We start from the raw sequence: 25,114 nt of genomic DNA on the forward strand, positions 1-25,114 counted from the left end.
ATTATCTACTCACCCTCATGTCAACTAAGGGCTGGGAGAAGTTTCGGAGTCCTCCGTGCCTTCTCTGAGTTACAGCGGGGCTCCATGCAGCACTGCATGTCCATATGACGGTAGCAAACGGGGCTCACTTTTTTTTGTCCAAAAAGACACACCAAAAAACATCCAAATACCTCCATAGTGCTCGTCTGTAATGTCCCTCTTGTATTGAAGCCCCAACATGAGAAATTGTCCAGAAAAAAATTTAAGTAATTTAAGTATATATTTTAAGCTTGTTTGTAGCGGAAGCTCCCAGTGTTGCTCTGCTGGAATCTCGCGCGATTTGCGGAGCCGTGAACTGGGTGTCAATGCAAATTGCGCGAGATTTGCATTGTCACAGGCAAAGCAGTGAACTGAGACACTGGGAGCTTCCACTACAAACAAGCTTAAAACATAGACTTATTGAATTTTTTTCGGAAAGATTTCTCATGTTGGGGCTTCAATAGAAGAGTGACATTACAGACGAGCACTATGGAGGTATTTGGATGTTTTTTGGTGTGTCTTTTTGGACGAAGAAAAGTGAGCCCCGTTTGCTACCGTCATATGGCAGTGCAGTGCTGCGCCGAGCCCCCCTGTAACTCCGAGAAGGCACAGAGGACTCTGAAACTTCTCCAAACCCTTAGTCAACATGAGGGTGAGTAGATAATGAGTGAAATTTCAATTTTGAGTGAACTATCCCTTTAAGAATTTCATTTGGTTAATCTAGATGTCTTCTACCTTTAGTGTATCTTATAAACGACAGGTGACCAAATGAAGCTACTGTTATGATGAATCCATAATGAATATTTCTAGATTTGAGACTTTTGGAATGATATAAGTACACAACAAAAACATTAATTGCATAGGTCTAGTCGTTTTTAGATCATTTAATGTAGAAAAGTTACACACTGTGATGTTACTCAAGGGACGTGCAGGTCTTTGATGTTTCTTAGTTTGAGGTCAAAGTATCTGTACGTCACAAAAAAAGCTGAAAATTTGGGACAGAAAAATGTTTATGTTTATTCTCTTCCTGATCAATTTACTGAACATCTGAAGCAGCAGATGTTTTCCCAGTTTGAGAACCTTTGTACCACTGTAGAGCCTCAGTGTTTTACTTTTGAACACAGTTTAATAGGGGTGTGACGAGATCTCGTCCCACGAGATCTCGCGAGATTAAACTCGACGATATTTCTCGTCGGGTTAAATTCGTTGAATTCGAGTAGTGAAATGGCACTGGGGGGGGGGGGGGGGGGGTCGCTGCCACTACTTAAAAAAATCCTAGAGGAAACACTGCACATAATATTATTTGCACTTGAAAAAAAGAAATAAATATTTAATTTTATTTAATTTATTTTAACTTATATAAATTTTAGTTTTAGTTTCAATTTGTGGAAGAAGAAATTTATTTAAAGTTCATGCTTACATCATGCATGTAAATAGTTACAATAAAACATTTCAAAATGCATGTGCAACTGTCCAGTCATATTTTGTCATTGTAGTTTTCTTAAAATCTCGTCTCGTCTCGATCTCGTGAACCCAATCTCGTGTCTCGTCTCATCTCGTGAGATGAGTGTATCGTCACACCCCTACAGTTTAACCATTACATTATTAATACAGGAAGGTACTGTGATGTAAAAGTCTAATCTCTCTCTCTGTCTCTCTCTCTCCTGTCTCTAGCTTCCAGTTGACAGTAGAGATGTTTGACTACCTGGAGTGTGAGCTCAATCTCTTCCTGGGTGGTAAGTTGCTCTGTGCTACCAGCTGTGCCCATCTAACAAACAGACCATGATGTAAAACACACAAACACAACAGATACACGCAGGCAAGCTCATGCTTTGACAGACAGGATGTTACACTGTCTGACAGAAATAGACAAATAGTCAGACAGACATGGGCTGATGATGATATCAACAGCTTCATCACAGCTCCCCCTCATCTGTCTGTTACGGGGCTGTAAGTGGTTACATACTGTACCTTAGCCCTTGCTGTTGTCTGGGTGAGTCATCCTAGGTTAATATCCTTTTAAAGTATGGACTGGGCTATAAATAGATGACCAGGATGTGACCAGGAGCTTAGAAGAAAATGCTGGAAACTCTGAAAGCTCCCATTCATAAATGAACAGGAGGAAATTACATTCTGGTTTCTATTTATCATTGCCCTTCGTTCTGTTCCCTCATGATGATATTATCTCCTTCTCCTCCTCCTCCTCCTCCTCCTCCTCCTCTTCATAGAGAAATTGAGATATCTGCAAAAACTGTATCTCTGCATTGGTGTTGAAGAGAAACCTTTTTCCTCTTAGACCTTGATATTTTCTGTGACTTTGCTGCTTCCTGTGATCAAATATTTCCACTTTATGTCCAAAGAGCCACACATTAGAGAGTCTGTGTTAAATCCCACCCAACTCTCAAGGGTCTTGTCAGCAGCTCTCCCCTGGTCTGGTGTATTTTAAAAGCAACACGTCATTTAAGGGTAAAGAGGCCAAGCTTGAGGTGTCTTCGTGTATGTGTGTGTATTTGTCTATGTTTCGGTGTGTGTGTGTGTTTTGTAGCTGTGCAGGAAACCTCGCCTCTGCAGTGCACAGAGGCTCTCAGGGTCTGGCTTTGGGGATGGTGTGAGCAGGGGAAATGAAAGAAGGGTGTAATGATGGAGGGAGAGAGAGAGTCAGACAATCCTGTTAGTGTTTCAGGTTGCTGCTTCTTCCCTACTTCACTTTTTTAAACCTCTTTTTTTTTGGTTGCCTCTATCTGAAGCAGTCGTGAGCTGTGTGTTCTCTTTCAGACACTTTATTAGTTCATTTCAGTTGCCGATGCAGTGAAAGGAATCAAGAGCGAGGCAGCGCAAACTTGATTGATTCATAAAAAATTCATGATTGATGAGTCTGTGTCTCTTTGTGTTTGCATTACTAATCACCGATGCGTGAATGTGCGGTGGCTCTTGCTGTGTTTATAATGACAAAGTCACAGAAGTCTCTCTGTGTGAATATTGATTGTGTGAATAAATCAATTGATCTTGTGTGTGTGTCTCTCTCTCTCTCTCTCTCTCATCATACCCAGTGTTCAGCTCTCTAGACATGTCTCGGTCAGTGTCTGTGACGGCAGCGGGTCAGTGTCGTCTGGCCCCGCTCATCCAAGTCATCCTGGACTCCAGCCACCTGTATGACTACACCGTTAAGCTGCTGTTTAAGCTGCACTCCTGTGAGTCACCTCCTCCTCCTCCTCCTCCTCTCTGTTGGTCAAACTGCTCAGAAACAGCCTCAGTAAAAATAGTACATAGTAAAGGTTGCTCAATGTTTTTTGGTCTGGACACAAGTGTTCTGCAGTTTTGGTAATATTTTGATTGTGAGTGGAAATTCCAGTCTTGGCGAGCTGCAGGCGTGATTCATGGCTAAAGGGAAATGCCACCTACTTTGATCATGCGGTTATTGGGCTTCATGCAAGCACCAAGTTTCTGTCATTTCTGTATAATGTTGATTGTACAAAAAGTTAATTATTAAATCATCTAGCAGTTTCAATAAGAATACAAAAGTGTTCTTGCATCACGGCATAAATTAAATAAACTAACTAAGCAGCAAATCCTCATATTCAAGAAGCACGAACCAGCAAAGATTTAGCGTCTCTGCTTAAAACAGGAGTTGTATTGCAGAACTTAAAACACTTAGAAAATATTATTATAGCTGTCAATGATATAAGTATTGTGTGTGTGTTTTTTTTAGTTATTTCTAAGTGTTTTCCCCTGCGTTGAAAGACTAACTCTCTTCATAAGACTCATATGACAGGTCTGGACCATTCAGGAATTTCCTTGAAACGGGCAAATTCTCTTAAATCACTTGTTCATGCCACTTAAGAACAAATCTGTTTTGATTCCTTCATGAGACCCTTTGGCTCTCGCACTGAATCAAGCTGTTGAGTTTCCATCTTTGCCCTCAGCTCTATAACATCCTGTGGAATATAAATATAAATCTGTGTCTATCCTTACAACGGGTCAACATTTCTCTTCAAGAATTCAAAGACGACATGCTCGTTTTCTATGAGTGAATTAATTTTTCAGTCCTATAGACTCAAAAAAAAAAACTTTCAAGTACCCACTGGATAAAGCAATAACTTCTCCAGCTTTGATACTGTATATTCATGCACAAATCCCATAACATATCGGAACATTTTGCATATCCAAGCACTGATGTGTGTATGTTTTGTGTACATTTGCAGGCCTTCCAGCAGACACGCTCCAGGGCCACAGAGATCGCTTCCAGGAACAGTTTAAAAAGTATAAAGCGCACACACACACACACACACACACACACACACTGGCAGAAACCAGTCTGTCACATCATCACTTTACTCTCTGAGTGTGACACAGGGGATGGAGCCCTTTGTACCATCTTTAGCACCATCTGCTCCTCTCCCCCTTCTTTTCTCTTCTTCTGTCGGTCCATAACATCCATCTTCCTCTCTGTTTCAGGTTAAAGAGTCTCTTCTATCGCTCCAGTAACTTGCAGTATTTCAAGAGGCTGATTCAGATCCCACAGTTGCCTGAGGTGAGAAGTGCTCTCACTAATTCCACATTGAACCACTCTCTGAAACCCCAGGTTAATCCAAGGAAGTTGTTTCAAGTTCATGTTTAACAAACAAACAAAAAGAGGTTAAATAGTGAGTCTCCACACCAGATAGTTGGACCAGTCCCAGCCTGGTCAGATGCGTACATGAACTGATGAAGCCTCTTGGATGAGAGGTGAAACGTCTTCCTAGACAAATAACTAAGTCCAGTTGCTTTCGATTTAACCTCCTTTGAAATACTATGACCTGGGCAAATGAGAATATGCACCGGCATGTTTAACAAATGTTTTAAATTCCCCGCAAAGAAAAAAGCTTTAATTTTTTTAATAGTTTTCACTGTCACGGTCATCATTCATATCTTACACTAGCTTATTATGTGTTTTCATAACATGCTCTTAGTTTTCTCTACCTGAGATAATAGAAATGTAAGATATCTTCACTACATGCACTTTTGGCTCATACTAAATTGTAACTCATATCCATCACTAACATTGACTGGGCGGGGACAAAGACATGCATGCTCCTCACCACACCACAGACTTGTATGTATGCTCCTCTTGAATCTCCCCAAATAGCAGTGAAGTTTGCTGTTAATGCTTCACACAAGGCAAATGATTGACTTTCACAAAGCTGCAAGCCCACTGACTGGAGTCATGTAATCCATGTTGAATGTAGGGACCAGATACGGATGTAATTTATATCTGAATGAGGTTTTTTTTGCATACTTCTTGTTCTTCATGTTGAAAAAGCTGCAAAAAGCTGCAAAAGCCTCAGATATCAACGGTCTAACATTTGGAAACCAGTAGGGCCCAGACCTCAGACACATACATCAGATGTAAAAGAAAAAACACAAAACAAAATTTACTGTAAATGATCCAGATCTGCCCCAAAATCTCATGGATGCCTCCCTGGCCCATTCCCCATCCCTCCAGCAGATCGGTTCAGTACTGTCTATGTAATCCTGGTGAAAGCATCTCGTTGGCAGAGGTAATAATATAATGCTCAACCTTGTTGTTTCTGTTCCTTGCAGAACCCTCCTAACTTCCTACGTGCGTCAGCTCTGTCGGAGCACATCAGCCCCGTGGTCGTGATCCCCGCCGAGTCCTCGTCCCCTGAGTCAGAGCACATGGTGGAGACGGACGACCTGGTGGACACAGACGTCCCCTCATTGCCGGTAACTACACCAGACAAATGTTCCTGAATGATACCGTCTTAGATGCAATCCATCTGTTTTCTAACTGTCTGGCTCCTCGGTTGATAATATGTGCTGATGTAATCAGCAATCAAAAATTTACAAAGGCTGTTTTGGCTGTGGGAGTTTCAGCAGGGAGTAGATGCAGAGTGAAAATGGAGGATATAAAATTGGAAGTAACCTGCTCTACGAACAGACTCCCTCCTGCAACCACATATTTTTAGACTCTTGTCTTGGTAAAACAGCGCTAAACATCTGGTTTATGTTTATGCTGGCATGTCAAGGTGTTAATGATACTGACTTTCAAAGAGCTGGCCGTTGAGGTGAACGTGAGTTATAAAACATATTTGTCTTCTTGTGAAATGGGAGATAATGGGGTAATTAATGACATTTTGGACCCATTACACAGAACACCTGGAACATAGACTGTATGACTGGTTGTGTTTGAGAGGTAATGAATGTTGTTTTTAGCTGTTAATCCAAACTAGTTCTGTTATATTCAGCTAATGACAAGACACAGATCTCAGAGGAACTACGGTGGTTTGTGTGATGCAGGTTGCAGGTTGTTTTCGTAAACAAACAGTTGTGTGGACTCCCTGAGAGAAACCAGTCGCTCGGGAGCTCCCCTGAGAACTGAGTGTCTTTTTTTGTGCTTGCATGTGCATCACCAGTGGAAACACTGAATTGACATCATCACACATGTCTATAACAGCAAGACAGAGGAACAGAGGATACTGTGGTCATAGCTGTGTGTTTTTTGTATGGTGTGGGTTTCACATGAATGAGTTGCAAAGGAGACGACACGGGAACTTATTGTAATATTAGTTTCATGTCATGTGAACAAAATGTTTCAGTCTGGATCAGTCACTGTATGTTTATGCAACTGTTGTGCTGAACCAGTACCTACTCTGAAGTAGAAATTAAAAAACGAAAAAAAGTGCCACAGTATTTCCCAGTACCTGCAGTGTGGACACAGTGAAAAGAAATGTGTAATCACAACTTTTGGGAAAGGTAAAGTAACTAATAATCACAATATTCATCCAGTTTAGATATTATGATTAAATCTCAGCCAACATTAAAATGGTACTGGTGTGTTTTAAATGCATATTTCATTACATTTGTTCATATTTTTACTTGAAACATCCTTATTCTAAACTCCCAGGCTGCTGTGGAGACCAAGTTTGACGACCTGTTTGGTACCACTGCTGCTGTCGACCCGTTCAACTTCAACAGTCAGAACGGCATGCGCAAGGACGACAAGTAAGGCTCATCACAAGATCATAGAAAGAGTTGTCTTTTATATGAAGATTCCAGCTGTCTGAATTAATTGAAAGTGATCAAAAAGCAAAAATAATGCAAATTTATCTTGTCACAAAGCACCGATCAGACTCATCTTTTGAAACTAGTTACATTGGACACCGTTTCTTCACCACACTATCATTTCTAGCAAAAACCAATAGTACCAGATGTATAAAATGAAAATTATTTGCGTCCCTACCCTGGACCTAAACTGCACAAAACACCCCCTGAATTTACTCCTCTCATTGAAGTACTGGGCTGAATACTACATATATCATTGATATTACAGTTTATTAGCTAAGTTTGTATTTATTTATTTGGTCTATGAGAGATATTGTGTCTTTGTTCCTCAGAGACCGGCTGATTGAACAGTTGACGAGGGAGATCCAGGCCCTCAAAGATGAGCTTGAGTCATTCAGACTGGAGGTAAAGAACTGACAAACCCCTTTTCTTTTTTACCCACTGTTTCATCTTTTCAACTTTCCATAGAGCATTAACCGAATCAAAGGAGCACCAGCGCCATGTGACATTTATCTATACAGACTCTTCCAGAGGTGACTCAACCTTTTCTTACGTCTTTATCTCTGCCTCTTTCTTTCTCTCTTTCTATCCATCGCCAGAGTGGTCGGTTGTGTCAGGTGTTGAGGGGGCGCGTCAGTGAGCTGGAGGCGGAGCTCGCTGAGCAGAGCCACCTGAGGCTGCAGGCTGTGGGCGAGAGCGAGTTCCTGAAGGCCGAGCTGGACGACCTGAGGAGGGTCAGAGAGGACACGGAAAAGGAGCAACGGAGCCTGACGGAGATAGAGCGTAAGTCGTTTAGAGATGTTGAAGATGTGTCGTCGTTATTCTGTTGCATTATTGTGTCTGAAATAACCCAACTGATGCAATCGTGTTCCACTATAGATGCTTATGAATGTCTTTTGACACGCCAGGACACTTGACGTGCAGTGTTTTACATTTTAGCCCCTTCATTTTTCTTTTTGTTCCTCAAGTGGCTGTATCCTGACTCAGCTGAAAAAACGGGAAAAAACAAGAAGTCAGGGCGTTAAAAACAAGTTCATTTCTGAAACAGTGACTCACAGTGAAAGGAAGGAGAAGATTAATAGCTGTCACATGAGAAAGCAAAAAGAATCTCCTAAAACAGGGTTTTTGTTGTAGAAATAATTTGCTTTCCTCAGCTGGTAATTGTCTTTGTCTCTCCGTGCCTTCACTTGTCTCACCAGGAAAAGCACAGGCCAACGAGCAGCGCTACACCAAACTGAAGGAGAAGTACACAGAACTGGTTCAGAGTCATGCAGACCTGTTGAGGAAGGTGAGGCAGACAACTCCTGCTCCTTCATGTTCAGAAAAAACCTTCCTTTGTCCTTTCACCAGACTGTAAAACCTTAAGCCTCCAAGTTAAATTAAGCCCTGTCATCTCAGTGTCATTACTTGTTTGCCCCAAGCTGAGGCCCCAGCTCCCGTCACAATTATTTTGGTGTGTGTGTGTCTGTCTGTGTCTGCATCTGTGTCCCATGTGTGTGTTATGTGTGCGTGTCTGTGTGTGTGTGTGTGTGTGTAGAATGCAGAGGTGACCCGGCAGATGACGCTGGCGCGGGCAGCACAGGACGAAGTGGAGGCGGTGAGGAGAGAGATGCAAGACAAGGTGAAAGCAGCCCAGGAGGCGGCAGACAGACAGGTAGGTAGGGAGGAGATAAACGTTGTTAGGGGCTGCAGTGGCCCCGGTTTGATTCCACCGGTGGCCCTTTGCTGCATATCAGTCCCCCTTTCTCTGTCTCCCCATTTCCTGTCTCTCTACAACTGTCCTATCAATTAAAGGCATAAAAAAACTCACTGTTTGATTGATAGATAGATAGATAGATAGATAGATAGATAGATAGATAGATAGATAGATAGATAGATAGATAGATAGATAGATAGATAGATAGATAGATAGATAGATAGATAGATAGATAGATAGATAGATAGATAGATAGATAGATAGATCTTTAATCTTTAATTACTAGTGCAGAGGTTTGAATGCAGTGCAGCTATTTAGCTACAGAATTAGCCTAGAAATCTAGACGCACCCTAGTGGCAGCAAATATATTTGCTCCGCAGGTCAGTCTGGAAACGAGCCATAGGAACTTTTTGAGTCTTGTACACCGTTAGTGTTCACCAATCACAGCGCTCTATCTGTTTAGAGAGTCGTTGGGCGGGCTTAACGTGATGACGACATACATTTTAATTGGCTTGTCAGGCTACCGTCATCCTAGCCTGGTTGGCACGACTTTCCAATGTTGATACTCGGCATTGGGTCTGGCCAAGACGTTAAGAGAATCCATTTCTCAAAGCGCATCCTTCAAACCTGGTTTACCCGCCCCCCTCAAATGCCTCAGTCTGCTATTGGTCAAAGCCAGAATAGGCGGTGTCGAAGCTTAAACCAATCACACCGCTCTTTCCTCTGACGTATGTGATGCTGCTCTACTGCGTCACTTACTTGAACACGCCTCTACCCACAGCCGTTGGAGAGGCTCGACGTTGATTGGCTCTCGAAAAAGAGGGTGGAGTTCCCGAAAATTCGGGAGACAGAAATCCAGTTAATAGCACGGTTGGCCAGACTAGCAGTCAGCAGCGCTTTTGCGAGGCGTGACGTCACTAGTGTGGGCGCGACCAGGCTACCGTCATCCTGCTCTTTGCTCTGATTAGTCGTAGCGCTAGCCTATTGTGTGCAGAGGCAGTTTGAAAGACAGCCTTCATCCCGCCCCCTGGATTGAGCCGAGGTCTACCGGTCGTTTTCAGACTATACATTTTAATGATATAGTCTGGCTTGTCAGGCTACTACAGAATAACTCTGACAACACAAATTGCTTTGAGAATTTTTTGAAACCATACAAAGGTGTGAACTTGAAATGTGTCAAGTCTGAGAAAATCACAGTTGCTCAAAAAGATGTTATTGATGTATCCATGTTTCACTTGTGTTGCTCAGGAGAGGGAGCAGCTGGAGCAGCTCCAGGAGCTACAGAGGGAGGTGATGTCCAGTCGAACAGAGCTGAGCTCCCTGAAGACCACCATGGCCTCGTCACAACAGGTCGCCCTCCTCTCAGTTTAAAACACATTTATTCAGACACAAGACTCGAGGAGCTTAAATCTGCTAACGAGACCCCAGTGAAAGTTACTGATATAATTCATGACGTCCCAATTTTCTGTCCCACTAATAAGAAAAGATTAATGATATCACCCTGGTTTCACCCTGGCTAACAGACCTGGTTAATCCTAATGGACCGCTGTTGGGATGAAACCTAATAATGAGCTCCTGGCGCTCGGATTCCAGGCAGCAGTTGTTTGATGATCTCACTCACACTTACCCCACCTTTGTAGCATTAGTTACCACATGATTGAGCCTGTACCAGGGATCTTTTTTTTCGTTTTTTAGATGCAGGTAACATCAGTCAGACTAAATCCTGACAGTAATGGTGGAAACTAAACTGACCTCTAGTCCATGTTCCAAATTAAAAACTTCCACCATGGTCAAATAATATTTTCCATTTTCTTCTCAGAAATTCTCAGAAAACTGTTGTTGTGCTTCTTTTTCTCCCCGTCCGTCATCCGCGCTGTCACTCCCTCCATTTCAGTTTTTTTGTCTTCCCTCTTAGTCACCGACTGTTCTCCTTCAGCAAAACATTTCAGAGGCTCAGACACATCACATTTCTGACAGCGCTGATGTGCTAATGCAATGCTTTGACGTCGGTAAATTAATTGGTTTTCAAAGTGGGAGAAATTGTCTAAACAGTAGCAAAACTATGTTCACTCATTTCTTCTCTTCCTAATCCTCTCTCGGCCTGTGTTTGTCATCTCGGCACATCTAAGCCAAGGGGGATCTTGCAGATGCCAAGATGATGTTTATAACAGACGACTGAAAGCATTTATTTAAGAGAAGAGCCCAGAATGAAAACACAGAAGCACTGAAATTGTGTCCAAACAGCTGCGTGTGTGTGTGTAAATGCAGACGATTGGTCTCTGCACAGCTGCATTAGTGGAGGAGGACTTCAACGTAGTACAAGCTTTACTCTGTATATCTATTAGTAGCCAACAAGAAAGTGTGCGGGGATATTTATAAGAGGGTAATTGATTGACAGAAATTAAGTATAGAGATCCATTCATTTACATCATTAATCCCCACAATCCCTTGCAAACCCACTCATGTATTGTGACTTGGTTTGGCCCCAATCCCCCATGTTTTTCTCTACCCGCTCTGCTTCTCGTACCTCTCATCTGTCTCTCAGCCTCCCACTCCTGAGTCCTATTTTTGTGGCCACTGCTTATCGGCTCTGTCACTCTTTCTGTCCTCCTCCATCTCTCTAATCTCAATAGTTCTTTTCACATACAACAGCCCACATTTTATCGCTCTTGTCTCGTGCCTGCAGTGTCCGGCTCTCACAAGCTCCCGTCGTAAAAAAAAGAAGAAAAAGTCACATTCTTAACCATTCTGTTTCTCCTTCGTCTCTCAACATTTCTCCTTCTCTGTTGGACCTGTTGGCTCCCAGGCTGTAAGTCACTAACTTCTTCTTCTTCATGTGCATGTCTCATTATTTAACTCTACCTATGATCCCTCGGCTGTGCAACCACATCCTTGCAGAGTTCCCTTGATTGTATATCTCACCTCAACCCAAACTTCCCCGCAAACTGAACCAAAGACAGCGCTATTATGATCAGTGGCTGAAAATAAAGTGGGGTTTTTTTAATGTAAAGCCAGCGGATTCGCATGATACCACATCCTGACAACAGCGTTTCAACCTAACCACGTCCTACCTGCCTGAAAGTCATTTGAACTTTGTCTCTCTTGCCCTCATCCTTATTCTCTCGTTTCCTCTGTGCAGTCGAGCGAGGTGCTCGGCTCTCAGCTGGTCGCCTTGGAGTCGGAGAAAGCTGAGCTGGTGCAGTCCTTGTCCAAGGTGGAGGCGGAGCTGGCGTCCCAGGGGGAGGAGCTAGAACGAGTCCAGAGCTCACTGGCAACTGAGAGGGAGAGCGGGGTGAAGACGGCAGAAGCCCTGCAGAATCAGCTCAATGAGAAGGTGAAGAATTGTAATTTTCCTAATTAAGTCTATTAATTAGTTTTAATAAACCAAGTGGATGTTTGAGCACCAAGAGATAGAACCACTGAGAACCGGGGGGTCTAATGAACAGCTTCATTTTTCTATGAACCCTCCGGCTTTTCTAATAAAGGTCGATGTTATAAGTTTAGCTTTTTGTCTGTGTGCGTTTGTGTCCACAGGAGAGCAGGGAGCAGGAGCTGGAGAGTCAGCTGGTGGCAGCCCGCTGGTCCAGTCTGCAGGGAGCCGTGGAGGAGGCAGAGAGGATCATCCAGGACTCACTGGCTCAGATAGACGACCCGGCACACATCAGCTGCACCAGCTCTGCAGGTCATAAGCTAATAAGACAATGCTGCTTTAACTGTGTGTGCAACAACGCTGCCATTACTCAGTGCAGGAATACTAACTAGTTCTCTCCATCCTGTGTGTAGTAATGTTAGTGTGCATGTTCTCATGTTTATGTACTGGGTCCCATCTCATTGTCTTGTTTCTTGTTTGTTCATCTCTGCAGACTACCTAGCATCCAGATGTCAGGCTTCTTTAGACTGTGTGAACCGACTCCAGTCTGCCAGTCAGGCCTTTGTAGCTGACACCACAGGTGAGAGGCCTACGTTTAGCTTTGCATATGTAATCGTATATGATAAGGTAACACATAATTAGCTGTTATGAGAAGTCTTTGTTATGTTTTTGGCTGATTAGATCCAAGCTCTGAGCACCGTATAAATGATAATGTTGTCATGTGTCCTGCTTCAGCAGGCGCAACAAACACCTGTGAGAATTTTTGGTTGGTGTGTAGAGGCTTGAAAAATAAAAAAAGAAACAGGGTGGAAAGAAGTTGACAGAAGTTGTGTAGATACAGCATCTGTAATTACAATTGGGAAAATGGTTGTCAATTAAACAGTAATGCAGGTGGACAACTTATAAAGATAAATGTATATCATCATAACAGCAATGAAATAGTGATGTAAGGTGACCGGTGTTTTATATGTGCCTGTACTTATGTAGATTGAGGTGTGTGTGAGGTGCCCATGTCCTAAAGGTTTGTAATCATTTGTTACAATATCTTTAACTAGGTGTGTCTGAGCTACTGCGAGTGGTGACCCAGTGTGGCCACCTAGTGGGGGACACCATCATTCAGGGCAGCGCCACTTCCCACATGGTGCCTGTGGAGCAAGCTGATGGTAAATTTGTTTTTGAATGTGTGTGATGTAGAGACAGCTGGAGATGAATAGATAGTAGTCTCCAGTTGTCTCCTGGTGTTAATCTGTGGCTGAGTCAGTCGGCCGAGACATGTACATGTCCTGACAGGTCTGTGAGTGGTTCATGTGTCTTGAAGTGTTACATGTGTGCAGTAATGTGCGTTGGATATATGACTCTTCTGTGAATCAACTGTAAAACCTTATATGTGAACATCCTGCTGCTGCTGCTGCAGTCGCTCTATGATAAGAAACAGCTCTTTAAATAGACCCCAATGCAGAAATTCAGCCAAAACATGCATGAATAGAACAAAAGTGCTGACCTCACACAGAAGTAATGTTTGCAGAATTTGCTCTCGTGGGAGATAGTTAGTTTAGTAGCCAGGGTACGTCTAAACATGCCCAAATATAATGGCCCTCTGGCCAGCTGTCTTATTATTGCAACAGAAAACAAACACAGAGATTTGAAACTGGGTCAAACTGAAGCCGTGTCTGGAGCTGTAGCTCTGGAAATCGATGGAAAGTGCTTTGCATTGACCCTGTGTGTCTGTCTGTACTTTGGATAAACATTTGAATTGTGCTTTTAAAAGCCTATGTACAGTTTAATGCAAATCAGCCTGCTCTCCTGCAGCTAAAACCACCGAGCAGCTGCTGTGTGGAGGTAGTTTTAGTTTTCCTCTTCCCTCCTGTCAGAGTGGCTCTTTGATCAGTTAGTTGACACTTAGCCTGCGGGGCATCAGTATGATTAACACTACAGCTGCATCCACTAGTGCCACTGCTACACATCAGTCTACAGATGACAAAACATGGTATTTTTATGGGAAAAAACTATAAATAATACAGTGGAATCTGTGTTTGTTTGTATATTTTATGGGTAATTTATGGGCAGTGGCACATTTAATCCTCCCTGTCCTCGTCTCTGTCCCTGTCAGCTCTGTCAGACAGTGTGAAGGCGTGCGGGGCCGAGGCTCTGGCTCTGCTGGGGCAGATGAAGCAGCAGGACAGCATTACCTCAGCTGACAGCGGCAAACTGAAGGCAGTCCTGGAGGCCATCCTGGCCACTGCAGAGGTATCTACTTCTCTGAAATTAGCTTAGACACAAAATGGGTCACAATGTTGCCAGAGCTTCTGCACTTTGGGGGGTTTATCTCCCGTTATCCTGACCCCAGTAAAATGCTCCTCTGCTGTGGTATTTGACTTGTCCTTCTAACTATTTCAGAAACTACGTCCTCGGGGTTTGGAGCTGCAGCAGGGGGAGCTTGGAGATCTTGTGGAGCAGGAAATGGCTGCCACCTCTGCTGCTGTTGAGTCAGCTGCTGCCAGGATAGAGGTGCTTAAGTGTGTGTGTGTGTAGATGTGATCAACCGAGGGAAAATGTGTATTTAAACATGCTTACTGTGTGTGAGAGCGTGTCGTTGTTTGCCTGCTGTGTGAAATCAGTGCCCCCCGTTTCACTTTACAGCAGCATTAACTTCAAAGTGTTTTTTTTTCCTCCCCCGTGCGTCTGTGTGTCCCGACAGGAAATGCTCAACAAGTCTCGAGCAGTTGATACAGGAATCAAGATGGAGGTCAATGAGAGGTAAAACGCAGACTACGGCCAAGTTCGAGAGCTGCACAGACGCATTTTCTCTCTGTAACATCACTTAGTGATGACACAGTAAATAGTAGCGTCAAAGGCACAATGTATATATGATGTAACATCTCACATTAAATCTAAACGTAACTGAAATGGATCTGACAAAAGGATCGCTTTTGTATCTTGAAGAATATCACATACTCCTTTTCCACGTATTCCTTCTGGAGCTCTGTCTTCTGTCTCCTGCTTCCCATAGCAGAGATGTAGCATTAATATTAAAGCAGAACGCATAACTCGGGGAAACTGAAACTATCTGTAAAACCCAGAACAACAACAACAACAACCCACAACCATGTCTGTAGCGAAGAGATAGTGGCTAAAAAATATGGAGATTAGGGAACTCCTTCATCTGTTACAGACAAACCATCACAGCAAACGAAGCCTTCAGCTGTTTGTTTGTAGAAAAGCAGATCAGAGAATGATAAAGACATAAACAAAGGCAATGAAGTGGAAGAAGAAATGCAGACAATTTTCAGCAATCACATGATATTTCAGTGCAGTCACAGATGGTCACACACTGAGGGGCGGATGTGCAAAGAATTTCATCAGTTCAGCCACAAAGCTTCTGCAAACTTTGAAGTCTGAACCTGGCGCAGCACGTAATGTCTGTCTGCAAACCTGTAATTCATTTTCTCCGCTATGTATTCTGTTTTTCAATGGAGCGGCTCCACAAGCGCATCACGTTATAGATGTCTGACATGAAATGGGTTTATTCACAATGTGCTGCTGACAACATCAGGAAGTTCACACGTCACATGAAACGTTTTGCTTTCTCTTCTACCTCACAGAAATATGAGCATTTCTAGTAATGAGGTTTTACATCCTCCCTTTTTTTTAACTCTAAAGAAAAAGATAAAATTGTGTCTGTTATATTTTTTGTGTATATGAAGCCAATTGAGCGACACACTGTTTCCTCTTATCTCCCCCACCCACTTAATTATTAATGTTGTTTTTTCAATATCTGTTGAATCCCACCGCTGTGAGAGATAATGAGGGAAAGTAACAAACAGCCACTGCAGCTACAAATGTTTCTGTTATTACTTTATGATCTGAAGAGGCTGATTTCCATCTGTGTTTTGAGCAGTGAGTCTGGTTTGATGATATTTCTTGAGGCTACACAACGCACGAGCAGCAGAGCAGACTGAAGGAGAACGAGGAGCATTCAAGATTATTTGCACTGAACAGACTCCTTGATGTTTTGCCTCCTATCAGACGGAGAGATCAGCTCTGAACAGAAGCTTTAAGAGAGAGAGGTACAGTGTGTCAGTGTTTGTGTCTTGTGCTCTGTTGCCCCCTGCAGGATCTTGGCCTCGTGCACAGAGCTGATGCAGGCGATCAAGCAGCTCATTCTGTCTTCCAAAGATTTGCAAAGGGACATTGTGGAGAGTGGCAGGGTGAGTTATGCTGCAGTTTTATGTTTTCATTTCTTCCTGAAGTTAACAATGAACAAGAGTTTTCTGTGTTGACAGATTTCTCACAAGGTGTTTGAGGATCAGCATAATCTGTTTAAAAAATAAAGTCTTATTTTCACTTATTCATTTATTTATATTTGCAGGTAGAGAGCCTAATTTATTTGTAGCATCCAATGTTCAATATATGGTATATGAAATTATAATGCTGATTATGCAGCTGTAATATATGGGTCCTTTCAGTATACTGATACTGTCTGCAGTAATCTGGTAATTACTTTACTTTCAAGCTTCTCCAGTGTGAGGATTTTTTGTATTTCTGTATACTACAATACACTTAATATCTTCTGTTTTTGACTGATGAGGCATTTAAACGCTGGTTATTTTCAAAATAATATGAATTATCAAATTCATCCATAATGAGAGCAGTTCTTATCTGAGAGGTTAATATGTGTCATGTCTGTCTTTCATCCACCAGGGGGCAGCATCCATGAAGGAATTTTATGCCAAGAACTCCCGCTGGACCGAGGGGCTGATCTCTGCCTCTAAAGCAGTAGGATGGGGCGCCACAGTCATGGTGTAAGTGTGAGGGTCTCTTACTCACAACACACCGCAAAAGTGCTTATGTTCATAGAGTTAGCAGTGGAAATATTGTAGCTGTGATTAGTCTGTGAATGCTATTACCAAAAAAAAAGGTGTAAAAAGAAAGAAGTGAAGATCAAACCACACATTCAATCAGGTTTTGAACATGTGTGACTGTTTGTAATGTAGTTCAAGGACAAAGTGGTCTTAACCTCAGTATTGAAATAGCCCAGCTCAGTGAATCCCCTGAGTTTATTTTGCTCTGTGTTGTGTTGTTACAGGGATGCTGCTGACCTGGTGGTTCAGGGCAAAGGGAAGTTTGAGGAGTTGATGGTGTGTTCACATGAAATAGCTGCCAGCACTGCACAGCTAGTGGCTGCCTCTAAGGTAAGCAAAGACCAGTGGAGTCATGCAAAAACATGCAGTGGAGAGCAGAGTGAGTGATACAAGAGTGATGAGTGTATACTGATGTTTCACACAAGGAAATGGCAAAACGTAATTATGACCAGATGGTTTTATTGTTTTGGTGTTTGCTAATTTGATGCAGTTGGAAGAATACAGACATTTACACCATCCCTGTGTTGTTGATGTCATGTTTGATGCCTTGTTTTCTCTCCTCAGGTGAAAGCAGACAAAGACAGTGCCAACCTGCACCGCCTGCAGCAGGCCTCCCGAGGCGTCACACAGGCCACCGCAGCTGTCGTGGCCTCAACCAAGTCTGGGAAGTCCCAGATTGAAGAGACAGGTGAGAAAATCACATTCACAAGGTTAAATAGTTGGATTGAACAACCAACAGTTGGTTTTTGATGGTATTTATGTTTATAAATAACAAGTAGATATGTGGTCATGATACAAAAAGTCTGGTTGTTATCGTTTCTGATTATTCTTCCACTGTTTATTCTCTTAAGTAGCATTTTTCAGTTTGACCTATACATTTGAACATGGAATCTAAAAAGTTTTCTTCTGTGTTTGTCTTTCCAGATACGATGGACTTCTCCAGCATGACTCTCACACAGATCAAACGACAAGAGATGGATGCACAGGTACAGTACGCAGCAAGATACAACAGACATGGCACTATGTGGCTCACTGAGATGGATATTTCCCTCGGTGCCTGAGTCATGAAAAATCTGTTAGAAGTTAAATAGAGAAGCAAAAGTAACGTCACTCTGTGGAACTGGAAACAAGAAGATCTTGAAGGCAGTGTGTGTGTTTTGGCTGTGTATAAATTAATAGAGTTTCCACAGTAGATTCAGGAGGTGGACTGTTTTTGATCCATTGAGGAGCTGAGTTTCAGACTTGTGTGGTCACTTTACTCTCTGTGTTGTGGCTCTGCTGCTTCCACAGTGGAGAGAAAACATAGAAAGGTCTGGACCTGCTCACACACACACACACACACGGCCCATTGTTGTCAATGCACAGAGGGCTCCTGTTTGAAGATTGCTCTGTGTGTTTAGGAGTTTGACTGAAACCTGTGTAAATAATGATTGCTAACTGGAGTTTAAATTTTTATTGTGACCTAATTTTTGGTTTTAACAGAAATAATTAATGACTCTCCAGAGAAAAAAAACAATGTAAAGCCTAAAGTTTGATTACCTCTTTAGTGGCTCACTTAAACTGTATGTACATCATCATTCACGGTTCAGTGAAAGCTTGTTTGGTCCCTCCCAGTCTGTGTATATAACGTTTAAAATGTGGTCAGGGGTTTTGGGTGGTTTACGAGGGGAAATAAAAGGCTACAGGGAGATGACGAGGGTGTTTGGCCTCGCCCTGTGTCTGTGTTTCCTTAAGGTCCTGGTTCTGGAGCTGGAGACTCGTCTGCAGAAGGAGCGAGAGCGTCTGGGCGAGCTGAGGAAGAAGCATTACGAGCTGGCCGGGGTTGCAGAAGGCTGGGGCGAGGAAGAGGAAGGTAAGGATGAAAGGAAACCGCCCCACAATTAGTTTATTAAAAAAAGTCAATAAAATGCCAAGATTGACTAAAATCTGGTCTCCGTCTTCTCCACAGGCACAGGTTGAGACCTCGGGCCCTTCCCCAACAACAACCCTTCATCCCCCTCCTCCACCATAAGACCGGCTTCTGTCTGCCTCTTTCTATTTATACACACACTCTTCAGTCTCTTTCTCCCTTCTCTCTTTTTTTTTTGCTTGTGTGTGATCTAAGCCAAATGAAAAGGTGCTTCTTTTCTAAAAACCTGCTTCTCCACCTGTGTCCAGAAGCTTCCATAAGGGACAGCACAAAGGGCTCAGCGACACAGGGGCAGCAGGGCGTTGGGCGGGGGGGTTGAGGGAGAAATAAATGGATGTAACGGAGTTCAGTACCCCCCCTCCCTCCCTACCACCACCGTCGCCACCAATTGCCTCACCCCCAGGATTGTGTCGGTGAAAAGCAGCAATGAAGTTGACCCGTTCGGCCGAGTATTTATTGTCTTCTACTTTTTTTTTCTTCTTTTTCTTCTTTCCTCGTTTTTTTAATAACAAGGAGTCGCAGCAGAGACGCTATGAGCACAAGGTCTACTCAAGACATCCCAGGATGCACTGCACAAGGGGCCAAACTCTCAGCAGAACAAAGGGGAGATCAGTAACTGTTTGCCCCAAACCCCAAAACACCCCCGACATCATGCCGTCTGTGTATCTGTGTAACATAGACGGCATGCGACGCTGTCCCCATTTCAACGAGTGTCTCTGGTCCGTGTTGTGAGCTCGTAAAGCTGCTCTTCATCCGTCGGTGCAGTGTGACGCTCTCTTCCTCCCCAGTTTCTTCCTTTTCTTTTTCTCACTGTGAGTTATCACCTTATTAAGTCCATATACCGCTTCACTGGCTGGTTCACTGGACTTTCTGCCTTTTCACCTCCTCACCATTGTAACGACCATGACTGTTAACTTGACCTGACCCACCCCCACCCCCCCACCCCCACCTTCTTTTTTTTTTTGTTGTCGTTGTGTTGTTATTGTTGTTTTTTCTTTCTACTTTAACAAACTCTTGCCTGAGAACTCTTAAACATAGAACAGGGAAGTAGCACACAAAACAGTCTTCTCCCCGTGAGCGTTGAGACTGCCGTCTACCTCATGCTACATCGTCAGAGGTCAAAGGTAGCGGTGCATCATGGGTAGGTTGAGAAGTGTTAATTCAAACACTAATGACGTGGGGTCAGTTTTGTTATTTTCCCCTTAAAAACATTTGAGGAGGGTCTGTGAGAGGAAACCCTCTTTTTTTATATAGAGAAAAGGCCACAGCACTGAGATCTGATACCTGTGTTTATCTCACATTTTCAAGTCTGGCAACAAACACAGAGTCGTAAAATGAGGTTGGAGACCCATTCTGTTTTTTTAGATAGGTCTATCAGTGGTCAAGCATCACTACTACAAACCTGACACAGCAGCAGCAGCTCTGGAGGTAGAGCCTGGACACAGACACGTAATGAACTGCTCACGGCGTTGTCTCCTGACAGACGGCAAGTATCTGCTCCTCCTGGAGACGTGATGACCCCGCCAGCAGGACGACCGTGCTCCCGGTGTGGATGATAATCCTTTTAGGGTATTGCAGGAGACAGGACTGTCCGCTTAGTCGAGATAAATCTGCAGTGGAAGCGAATGAAAATCCTTAAAAGGTTTGACATTTTTTGAGTCAAAGTTGAATGTGAGAGTTGAAGAGTTTGAGGCCATCCCACTGCGTGAACCTTTTACTGATGAAATGTTAAAAGATTTTACCTGCTTCTTCAAATACCCTGCAGGATTGATGGATGACTGCAGTTTTATAAATCCTTCACTAACAGCCTGCATTGCCAGGACCACAGTGGACTCTGAAGTATGCAGTACTCAGACTGCAGTGTTTAATAGCTTCCTCAAAACATAGTAGCTCTGTATATATCAACTACAAGGCTTTATTGTTGGAAATAATCGTCTGCTTTCTTTTGATCTAAACGCATTCAGTGGCATCCATTTTCTTTTTGCATCTCTCTAAGTATGGATTCAGTTTAATTGAATTTAGGGATACAAAATGGTGCACATGAATGCCACACGTAACTAATATAAGTCATTATTTCTTCTGTAAGAGGTTGTTATTTAACATAATTTCCTGCTGAGACTCATGAACTGACTTTCAACTTGTTTCCACTGGACTCTGAGAAGACTGACCGTGTCTCTGTGTACAAACCATGAGAGGAGCAAGCGTCCTTTTTTTTTTAAACCTTTCATTTCTTCTTTCTGTTCGATGATGGCAATGATGATTCTGTTGGAGTTTGTCTCTCTCTCTGTGTCTTAACATACTTAGATTCGATGCTCCACTTCAGCTTTGTATCTCAAGAAAAAAAAACAAAAAAAAAGTTGCAACACTGGGTATTTAACAAGCGCTGGTCAAATAGTATTTGCCAATAATAACCACTCGGGGCAGCAGGTGGCTGAATCGTTAAAAAAAAAAAAGAAGAAGTATTAAACAGACTTTAAAAAACATTTCCAGTGCGACACCACCCATCTGCTGCCCCAATGGCTAAAACAAAGAGCAAGTATTATTTGCAGTTAGTGTTGGCTCCAGGTCTTTGTATTTAATAATGAATTTAGCCGTGATCTGTTGCTTCTCCCAAACGTGGGCAATACGGTAGCTGATTTCATTAGAATGATTGGAAAAAAACATAAAAGAATACATCCACTTTTTATGGTATAAGTGTCTTGAAAAATGGACTGAATGCACCTTGAGTGATGTTTGGTTGTATTTTTTCCCAAATATTCTTTATTAACCTTCCTCTCTCTTTGTCTGCTCTCTCTCTCTCTCTCTTTCTCTCTCTCTCTCTCTCTCTCTCTCTCTCTCTCTCTCGGGTCTGTGTCTGTAGTCATACCAGTTCAGCCAGCCTTTCAAACTGCCTCACACTGTAGTCAAAGAGAAACAAATACTCACATAGCAACATTGAAATATGTCTTTGTATGATATACTAAAACTTTGTTGGTGGGTTTGTTTTATTTTTTCAGTTTTTAAAATAAATATTTCAACTTGTTAATACAGACCAAAGTGGGAGTGTGGTTTTTTATTTTCCTTCCTTTCCTGAGACAAAGCAGCAGCATTCAGCAATGGGGGAAATGTGATTAGTGAAATGGGAGACGTGAAGTTATTTTCAGGTAATTCAGTTTTTATTCCTCTGCATAGTATTATCCTTGGAAAAGTTGGTTGTTACGTAACAATAACAGACTGATAAATTGCCTTGACTGTTGTATTAATCCTCTTACTTTGTAATGCAGCACAGGGAAAAACCTCGAGGAATTCCATCCAAATTAATAAGCAATTACATTTCATCTTTTTGTTTTTGTGAGGAGATAATTTGTTCAATGATGCCATTAATGAGAGTGTTTTCAATGCAAACAATAGGCTCAGTGTGTGTGTGTGTGTGTGTGTGTGTGAGAGAGAGAGAGACAGACAGACAGAAGCACAATTGGGGTATGTTCTGTATTAGCTCAGTAATTGTCCTTAACAGGACCAGTAACCTCATGTCTACATCAGAGTGGAGCTAAAATCCTAATGCACCTAATTGATTTTTAGTCATATATTCATTTATTTATATATTTAGTTTTTGATGATGATGGGGGGGGGGGGGGGGGGCGTTTTCCAGTAAAAGCATTGATTCGTGGAATTTAAAGTGCTTTGTTGGCATAGAACTGAAAATAAATGAATGTCAGGTTAGAGACACACAAAAAGTAACATGTACCAAGTCTGTTACTGCACCTCCTGCACTGGAAAACAAAGGAAAATACACACACACTCCCACCCCCATGTGCACATACATTACACGCACGCACACAGATTTGTTAGAGGTATTGCAGGACTTGTAAGTAAATGAATCAGCGTAATCTGAAAACACTGTACTGAGATTACAGAAATCCATAATCTGGGCTAAAGTGTGCTCCAGGATCAGAGTCTTATTTCCTCGCAGCTTCAATGCAACAGACTCCCACTGAGACGCTGACAGAGAAAAATAGTAGCTACTTGTTATGGCACAAAGCTAATGCCAACCTATTTTGCTGTAACAATATTTCTTGTTTATATTCTCTGCATTGTATTGATCCATATTTTTTAATTAAGCTTTCTTGCCAACACAGTTGTTTGGTTTTGTTTTGTTAACCTCTGGTAAAGATTAGAAACCTGGAAAACAACAAAAAACTAAACTTCTGAATATTATGCTGGTTGCAGGGCAGGTGTTTCTTCCTGCACCGTTAATGAGCCACACCTGGTGTCATGGGTGCACAGACTCTAAACTAAACAGCTCAGACCATAAACGTCCAGGACTGAGGTACAAAAACAGCAGTAACTCTTTTGTCTTTAAGCCACAACGACAACAAACTGAGAAGCTGCTGCAGCGAAGGGGCAAGTAGTGGGATTTGGGGCTGCTCTGATTCACTGGTTCATGCAGGTGTTTACAGGGCGAGTATAAATAATTGGTGGGATTAAAGGCTAACAGTGTTCTTGTTCACAGGCCAGCGACAGCTGCCATTAATATACTCAAAGTGAACATTCAGTTTCACCAGAGACACACAAACTAACTCTGGAGGATCTCAAAGCTGAGGAATCCTTGATACAATAATAATAATAATAATAAAGGTGATACAGGGACAACAAAGCTAATAAGAGAGTCAACCACAATCTGTTTTAACTGAGATGAGATTACATAATGTAGGGTAGAGGATCTGGGCTAATCCAGACCAGGTGAAGATTTTTCTCCCACAAGTCCCTGGACTTCACAAGCAGAGCGTTAAGCCAGCACGACTTGTTCTCTTTGCCCTCATTGCCTCATTGACGTGGTATCGCTTCATGTCCTCGTTCAGTAGTGAGCAGGCTGCCTCTGATGTGGTACAGTATGCAGTGGTGCTGTGTTGTTTTGTTCTGCGCTGCTGGGCCGTCACATGGGTAATGTGGTGGGTGGTGCCCGTGAGAAAGACAGGCTGAGCTATTTATAGTCTCTGCAGTTCTGCAGGTCTCCTGGCGGCAGCAGCAGTGTCTCTGTTTGTCTCTGCTCTCCAACACAAGCAGGATCCAACAGGGAGCAACCAGCCACACATCTATATACTGTACTGCACCTACGGGCTGTAAATCAGCAGGTGCAACCACACTGCTCAGGGATGGATGAATGAAGGAATGAATGAATGAATGCATCAGAGTGACTCAACATTAGATCTGTTGGTCACTGCTGAAACTACAAACTCAACATTAAGGAGGACAATGTAATTACAAATACTGTCTCAAACACTGGCATCAGCATTTGACATTATCTTACATTGGGCCTGGAGGTGTCACAATGCTGGTGGTTGCACAATGTCTATATCTGTGTAGGACTAAGTGCAACAAAATGATAACAAAAGGACTTGTTTTTCTTACCCTCTCCTATTTGTTTCACTGTCTCCGTGAATATTACTTCATTTTTTACAATTTACCTGGAGCAAATTTATTAGTAATACTGTATTTCTAATTAAAAGCCAATATGCAATAACAATGGTTAGCAAATCACATTTACAATTTAGTGTTAACAGCTGTGTGTATCATTAATTAAATTATCCTGATTTATTTCTGTGGTGGTCTGTGGAGACACCGTGTTGCAGGGAGCGTTACAGGTCTAGCCTAGAAACCCCTCAGACTGTCACAAAGTCTAATTGCTACATGATCACATGAGAGTGCCTTCATTAACATCTATAATTAACCTGTATATTATGTGATATACTCTGCCTTCTTCATTGGCTCTGTAGTTTCTTTTTCCAAAGAACATATTTGGTTCTAACATGCATCTTATTTACGTTAAATCTCATTTTGGTAGGTGTTTCAATTCAGCCTCCATTGAGCAATTTTTAGGTTTTTCCAGATGCCATAAAACCAAACTGTCTGTGTAGTTGCAGTTATTCCAATACAGGAGATTTTGGTTATTCAAAGTGATACATTGCTGCTAATCTCTGTGAATGAACAGAGACTCCATGATTATGTCTGTCCTTTCTACTGAAATGTCTTCTGGTCGCAATGGATCAGTGTATTTACAGACCAAATAAACCAAAGTCATACTGATTCAAGACCTCTAAAATAACATTTGTGTCTCTCGGCTTTTTATTGAGTAGTAAATCAAAAAGAAAAAGAACTATTATCGTCTTCACTTGAGAGGATGCTCCTTTTTGCACATCAGTCCTGTCAAAACTAGA

The 25,114-nt window shown here is 42.4% G+C and overlaps 1 protein-coding gene across 4 annotated transcripts in view; it reads left to right on the plus strand.

Annotated features, from left to right (window-relative positions):
• hip1 (huntingtin interacting protein 1) overlaps positions 1–21,953 on the plus strand; it is a 58,621-nt gene extending 36,668 nt beyond the window's left edge. For all 4 annotated transcript variants that reach the window (XM_085795437.1, XM_085795439.1, XM_085795438.1 and 1 more), the window contains 25 exons: positions 1,693–1,754; positions 3,069–3,209; positions 4,221–4,278; positions 4,474–4,549; positions 5,599–5,742; positions 6,923–7,020; positions 7,413–7,485; positions 7,680–7,863; positions 8,280–8,368; positions 8,618–8,734; positions 10,025–10,126; positions 11,916–12,110; positions 12,311–12,458; positions 12,640–12,726; positions 13,202–13,309; positions 14,257–14,393; positions 14,544–14,654; positions 14,845–14,903; positions 16,261–16,354; positions 16,848–16,948; positions 17,233–17,338; positions 17,573–17,696; positions 17,933–17,994; positions 18,743–18,860; positions 18,957–21,953. In XM_085795437.1, the coding sequence (XP_085651563.1) occupies positions 1,693–1,754; positions 3,069–3,209; positions 4,221–4,278; positions 4,474–4,549; positions 5,599–5,742; positions 6,923–7,020; positions 7,413–7,485; positions 7,680–7,863; positions 8,280–8,368; positions 8,618–8,734; positions 10,025–10,126; positions 11,916–12,110; positions 12,311–12,458; positions 12,640–12,726; positions 13,202–13,309; positions 14,257–14,393; positions 14,544–14,654; positions 14,845–14,903; positions 16,261–16,354; positions 16,848–16,948; positions 17,233–17,338; positions 17,573–17,696; positions 17,933–17,994; positions 18,743–18,860; positions 18,957–18,967 (2,605 nt within the window). In that variant the 3' untranslated portion in view covers positions 18,968–21,953. The remainder of the gene's footprint in view (positions 1–1,692; positions 1,755–3,068; positions 3,210–4,220; positions 4,279–4,473; positions 4,550–5,598; positions 5,743–6,922; positions 7,021–7,412; positions 7,486–7,679; positions 7,864–8,279; positions 8,369–8,617; positions 8,735–10,024; positions 10,127–11,915; positions 12,111–12,310; positions 12,459–12,639; positions 12,727–13,201; positions 13,310–14,256; positions 14,394–14,543; positions 14,655–14,844; positions 14,904–16,260; positions 16,355–16,847; positions 16,949–17,232; positions 17,339–17,572; positions 17,697–17,932; positions 17,995–18,742; positions 18,861–18,956) is intronic.
• The last annotated feature ends 3,161 nt before the right edge of the window (positions 21,954–25,114 follow it).

The sequence above is a fragment of the Trachurus japonicus genome, chromosome 13, assembly GCF_045865225.1.
Source record: "Trachurus japonicus isolate A0001 chromosome 13, Traja_1.0".
In the NCBI taxonomy this organism is placed as follows: domain Eukaryota; kingdom Metazoa; phylum Chordata; class Actinopteri; order Carangiformes; family Carangidae; genus Trachurus; species Trachurus japonicus.